This window comes from Argiope bruennichi, chromosome 11 (assembly GCF_947563725.1).
Source record: "Argiope bruennichi chromosome 11, qqArgBrue1.1, whole genome shotgun sequence".
NCBI lineage: Eukaryota > Metazoa > Arthropoda > Arachnida > Araneae > Araneidae > Argiope > Argiope bruennichi.
In genome coordinates, this window is record NC_079161.1 from 81,997,221 (window position 1) to 82,004,182 (window position 6,962).

At 27.0% G+C, this 6,962-nt stretch overlaps 1 protein-coding gene across 1 annotated transcript; it reads right to left on the bottom strand.

Annotated features, from left to right (window-relative positions):
- Nucleotides 1-1,314: 1,314 nt before the first annotated feature.
- LOC129956711 (ornithine decarboxylase antizyme 2-like) lies at nt 1,315-6,488 on the bottom strand. The gene is made up of 5 exons (XM_056068644.1): nt 6,379-6,488; nt 4,071-4,221; nt 3,172-3,332; nt 2,992-3,077; nt 1,315-2,036 (listed from the first exon to the last, which is right to left on the bottom strand). Exons 1-5 carry the CDS (start codon nt 6,486-6,488, stop codon nt 1,918-1,920), a joined length of 627 nt encoding a protein of 208 aa, XP_055924619.1. The 3' UTR covers nt 1,315-1,917.
- Between the last annotated feature and the right edge of the window lie 474 nt (nt 6,489-6,962).

The window sequence follows — 6,962 nt, forward strand, 5'->3', positions numbered from 1 at the left end:
ATTAGCATAGATTAATTATAAATACTGGAAGTATCTTAACCGAAAATTTTTCATTTCAACATATACATCTTTTTTCTTCCATCACTAAATATCACAAACTGAGGGCAATTTTCCCGAGTCATCTAATTCTTTCTTATTCAATTCGCTGCTTTATACAAAAATACGTTTGTTGATTTTTAGATCATGTACATATATGCTTATTAGGTGCTACTCTCTTATATTTTGTGTTTATCCAAGTAGAATAATGTACTTAAACTTTCTCTGCTGCAGAATCTTTCATCTCAAAATCTGGACGATAATTTAAACCGTTTATTCAGTCGTATGATGTATTGGGAAGATTGGCTGTTAGTCAGGATTCTAAGAATACCATTGATAGTCAAAAAATAACTAACATATTAAACAGATTAGAAAATGCATTTGTTCATTTCCAAGTATGTTTTTCTTCTTGTCTATGATCCATTTAAAGGATTAAGAAAATTTAGCTGCAAAGCAAAAAAAAAATAATAATAATAATAATAAAAAAAATAAGATAATAAGATGCAGCTATGATAAATAGCAAGTATATAAATATACTTAAGGTTATGTTTTGAAATACAGCTCTTTTAGCTCAATACAAATTTCAACCACCCTCTTCTTTCCTGCCTCACAACTTTGGTTTTAATTCTTCATACATTTATTAGCTTGATACAATTTTGCAAAGTTAACCAATTGAATGAACTTGAAATCCATAAAATGGCAATTGGTTCCCAATAGCATAGCTGAGCTCTGATAAGAATTCTCTTAAGTAAGGCATCCACACCCATCAAGAACTAGCAAACATAAAAAGTTTACAATTTCAAGATTTTTCTTGGTTTAAAATGAGAGCTCTTTCCTCTTTTAAACTTTTTGAATACTGCATCATAATCGATGCATTTATACAATTTCAAAAGCAATTCTGTATATATTAAAGCATTTATGCATTAAAAGGTTATTTCTATTCTTGAATCCATGCAAAATAATGTTCCAAGATTTAGGCCCTACACTTTCAATTCTCAAATTGAAACATTTCTGAAAGTCTTGGTTTCATTAACTTTATTTCTACAACAAAATTTCATTGTAATTAAACTATGTATTAGTTACTAAATTTAAAGATTTTTAAATTACTGACGAGTCATTTTTAAAAAGTATGAATTAAAAAGAAAAAATCAATTTTCAAATATATTTTGTTACTTGATTAATTAATAGATTTTCAGTACAAGTGCTTACACTTTTTTTAGCTTGTGATTCATTGGCTTTATAATAACACATTCACTCATTTTAAAAAATAGACATAAATATTTATTCGAATTCCTTTATTACACAAGTGTTTTTCCAAATAAGTACAGATAAAATGGGTAGAAAAATTACACCCAACTACCACAACACAAACAAAACTAGGCAAAGCGTAAGTGACATGACAAACTTGCAAAACTTGGAATGAACAACAATACTACAATAGTTAAGATTAAAACCTACAAGGAAAAAAAAATACACAAACATGTTTAACTACAAATACAGAACGCAATTCTCCAAAGAACAGGGGCTTGTTCAAAAGTAAACAGAATATAAAGAGAACAATACTTGGTCCCAAAACAATAAAGCTTAAAAATGAAATTCATTTAAAAGTTTAAATCGATTTGATCTTAAAGGCTGCGTCAATTACAAAAATAAAATTTGCAGGAATAAGTTTTTATAGAAATAGTTCCAATTCTTTACTGTTGAAATGAAGCCGCCAACAATGCAGAGATTGAAGAAAGAAAAATGAAGAAGCCAAAGTTGTTTGGAAAGTTAAGTATGGGAAAATTCAAGAGCCCCCTAGTTAAGAGGTTTTTAAAGTTCGAGTAGAGTCACGACAGATGACATTCAAACATTCCAGTGAAATGGAAACAAAGTGACTGCTTAATCTTCAATGATGTAGATCATGCACAAGGTATCTTCACTTGCATTACTAGGAGCAAGCTTGTGGCCTGGTGCTAGCATGGAAAAGCCAAGGAACATGAAGGTTCTGATCAATGCAGCTAGAGAAAAGAAAAAGAACGATTTAATTTCATACGACTTAAAATACTTTAAATCAAAACATAAGAAATAAAACTTGTGCATCATTTTTATTATTTGGAAAACTTGTATAAAAAAACTGGAATTTTATAAAACTGATTGAAGATTTTCAATTAAGATGTAAACCAGAGATTTATTATCCTGCATAATAATCCTAATTTTTTCTAAATACTGAAATGGATGTTTTTTTAAATACATTCTATTTAAAAGCTACTTTAATTTTGTATTCTAAATATTTCAAAGTAAAATTTTTAATAATTATACTTTTCTCTTTCCAATTTTAAAGAAATTGTATGTCTATTATAAAGAACAAACTAAATAGATATTCATATGACTAAGCATCTGAAATAGAATAAACAATAAGATATTGTCAAGAATATACAACTTGAGACAATATTTAAATTAACATACATTCATTTCTTTTAAACAGATATTTACCATCATTTGTACTAACATGGAAAGGCAATTCAAGAATTTTGAACTGGCTCCAAGGGAAAATATTACTAGATAATTCATAAGTAAATACCAGGTTTATTCTAGTATTTTTAAAATACAAATAATAATCTATATTTAAGTTAACAGAACTAATTCCAAAATCTTGACGTATTTAATTGACATAGATCTTGAAATTATTCTTTATTAGAAATATCGGAAGATTTCTGATTACTTTATAACTATTAAAACCAATTAATAAAGATTTTAATACATAAGCAGGGTAGTAGATCACAATATCTTTTGCATTAAGAAAATAAATTTTAATCCATTGATTCAAGATTGTACTAAAAGAGCAAATCTCTCCCTTCTATATTTAAAATAAGGTGAAAGTTCTATTCAACTATTAAAGTTTAAAAGATCAGGGGAAGAATACTTCGCAGACTATACATAAAAGAGGTATCGTTGATATTGTCTAAATCTTACCTTTATCAGGTCTGTTCTTATTAAAGCATACAATAACATGTGAACACTGTAATTCATCTTCAGCAAATTCAAGAAGAGTTAAAAATCTGTAGAAGAAAACAAACAATGTGTTAATTTCAGAAGTCAGTACAATTATTAAAAAATCTGTTTAACCAATCAGCAATTGGCAAATATACTTACGATTCTTTAGACCCATCACACATTCCACCTTCTGGCACCTGGATGTACAAGCGTCGCTTCCACAGCACAGAGTTCCATACTGATACTTTTGAATCCGTAAGATGGAAGTTGAAAGTTAATACAACTGCTCCATCCAATGAATCTTTTGTCACTTCATCCCACTAGAAGATACAAAATAGATTTAATTCTTTTTAGAAATATTTTATCTGTTTAATTTTAAATGGTATAAATTATTAATCTTATAAATTATGATCTTCATATTTTATATTTAAGATTGCAACAAACTTGGAATTCATATTTATAATACTAATATAATAACAGATAGCTTATTCCTATATAAAGGATTTTACAAAATCAGTACCATTTATTACATTATCAAAATTAAATATATATCTATAAAGGATTTAAAAATTCTATATCAAAGCCAAAATTATTGTTTATTTGCTTATTACTTTCATTTTTAGATATTATATCCTATAATAACAGTAGCAGAAAATAAAAGAATTGTAAAGTAATGCCAAAACATCCATTCAAATAATTAAAAATTTTTAAAAATACTTAAAATATTTTAATATCACGCTTTAACCAGTTCCACGGAAAATTTTGATAACTTTAAACTTATGATTATATACACTGAACTTGATTATATACACTTTATTACCTTTTTCAAAAAGTGAAGAGAATACAAATCTTTAGATTTGGAATTAAAAATTATAGATAAGTAACATGGTTATTAAAATTTTAAAAAAGAAAAACTATGCATTACTCCAGTCTTTTAAGTTAAAATATATTAAACAGTAAAATTCAAAAGCATTACATTTTTAAAATTAGATTATAATTATTATATTGAAAACAATTCAAGAAAATTTACAACTAATTTAAAATAAAGATATTCATACCTTCACTGAGACTGTTCCAGTCACAGGGGGCTCTTTAAATTTCCCCACACCGCTGCCCTCTGCATTTAATAGCAACACGTTGGCGGCATGGGGTACATCAGGAACACCACAGAGACCCTGTACCAATGGATATTGAGTACTGTTGGGGCTTCATACTGAAAAGAGATTAACATAATTATATAATATTTGTTTATATGAATATAGAAGTACATACAAGGATAATTTTACAAAAAGAATGAAATCTTAAATAAGCCTTAATTACATAAACTATATTATTATTGCATGTTTCAAACTGTACAATGAATTTATTTATACATAAAAAATTGAACTATAATCTCACACTGATATTATATAAAGACTAGGAATATTTAACAGATACTTTAAAAACCTTTACTTGGTACAAAAAAGAAGAATCAGAACCGATTTCTTAAAAGGTTTCTTAAAAGTTATTACTAAGTCTTGTTTCTAATTTGAGAACTGTACAATTATTTTTATGAACATATATATTTGAAATTGGATCATTTACATCCCTTGACATAACTACTTCACGTGATCTAAGCAAGTTCTGAAAATTGCAAATGCTTGAAAATTCGAGCATCTTAATTCGTATTTAAAATTAACAGTTAAAATTTATTTCTGTAAAAAAAAGTTATAGCAAGTTTGATACAAACTAAAAGTGAATTTATGTATAATTATGAATATGTAAAGTCAGTATAAAAATTAGAGTTCAAAGCTTTATATATATATTATATATATAAAAATTCCGACATTCATTTTACTCTTTATCATTGCAAAGATTATTTCATAATAGCAGAGCAGAAATAACTGCACATAAACTAGATTTAAATTAGGAACCGAAATTATATAACCTTTGTATAGATAACAAATTCTAAAGGAATGGATTATACAATTGGCCTCCATTTGAATTTTCTGCAATTAAAAATGTCTGAGTACCAATACAACAAACAGCAGATACTCGACTGATTTATAATAGAATTAAAATTCAATAAAGAAGTAATTATAGTAAGGACATGTTAACATATTATAACCATTTCTTTTTATGCTACATCCACTCCAAGAATATTTACAGGTAATTTTAAAATTGACCTTGAATTCTACAAATATTCTATACAATTACATTCGGCTAATATATTGGAATTATTAGCCTATGTGGTCTCAAATGTTTTAACAAGTGATTGGAAATATTAAAATGGTAGCGAATTTGTACATTAAACTACTCAATGATATTTCAGGCCGTTATTAAATTATGCTAGCCTCATGGCAATGTTGAATTTTCCACGCAATATTAACTGCAGTGAAAAAAATAATCCCTTATAATTTTTACTATTCAATGCAATTTGTAACAATGCGCATATATTTCCTTTGAATTTCTTTTAATTAGTGCATTTCTTTTAACTAGCGCTTTTTTTGTTTATTATTAAAGTAAACAAAATTTTAACTTTTTTTTCAAGTATATTAAATATATTTGAAAAAATTTCCAATGCCAATATTCAAGAATTATATTGCCCTGATACAAAAAAAAAAAAGTCTGTTTACAAGCAAAATTTATTTGAAATTTAAAACTGGTGAGGCAAGAATCTGCCAATTACTTAATTATCTTCATAAATAAAAATAAATCGCACTTTTCGTAATGAATTACAAAACTTATGTTTGCAAATTAATTAAAACTCTTGACCAACATCCCCTTTCTTTCGTCTTGACCAGACAAAATTCCACGCAAAACGTCTGAAACCCAAACCGCAGTTTTTAATTAATAATTAAAACCAAACGGAAGTTTCTGGAAGCACCTCCCATTTCTAAAGCAACATAACCTTTGCACTTCCTTTTATAGTCTGCAGGATAAGAAAATAGTTTGCATTTCAACTAACTTCCTTCCCCTCAAAATGCAATTGCAATAAAATAATTCAATTTTAATAAAATTAGACGGAATTTCACACTATCACTAAGCCTACTTAGAATATCCATTTTTTATTTTTATTTAAATACTACCACTACATTAGGAAAGTCGGTCATTGAACAATGACGTCACAAGACCTTCATTTCAATCCATATTCACTTTCCACATACAAGTTGGTTTCGCCATATACAAATGTATTTAAAACGAATTAATAATGCAAACTAACTTATATGTTAAATACAAACTGCAACATCTTCTATAAAAATAGATAATCTATTCACAAAAAATAGTTGCACAACATTCACTGCGCACGTAGTCCTGTGCGCTGCACACGGAAATTAATTTTAAATTAAATACAAAAGTTTAAAATTTTATCAGAATGTTCCTTACCTGACGGCATTACTTAAAGGATAACTAGTAATAGCAGGCATATTGTCAAAAATTTGATTAATACTTTCTTTACTACAAGGATTCACAGGAGACTCAAGTCTAACACTCATCACGATTGATACTCGACCAACTTGTAAAAATTTTGCAGGGATCAGATATTTATAAACATTCTACCATTGACGTCAACTGATAGCAGTGCCATCTATGTGAAGAATTATACTGCCTGTAAAACTGAGCTAAGCCAAAAATTGATCGCAGAAAAGGAAATAATAAAAGTAAATATACTCATTGAGATGCGCTACGTATACATTGCATGAGTAAACAATAATTTTTTTTGAAGAACGGTAAAAAGAGAACTTGTAAACATTTCGGCGAAAGGAATAGAAGACAAAAATTGCTAAATTTTAAAAGAAAAAAAATTAGATTTGAATTTTAATTCGAATCATAACTTAGTAATTAAAATATTTCTATAAAAATAATTTATCTAATTTTAAATAATTAAAAAAATGATAATTAATTCATATTAATTTCGTATTTATCGTAGAAAAAATTTTTTCGACACGAAAAATAAAAGTTTAAATTCT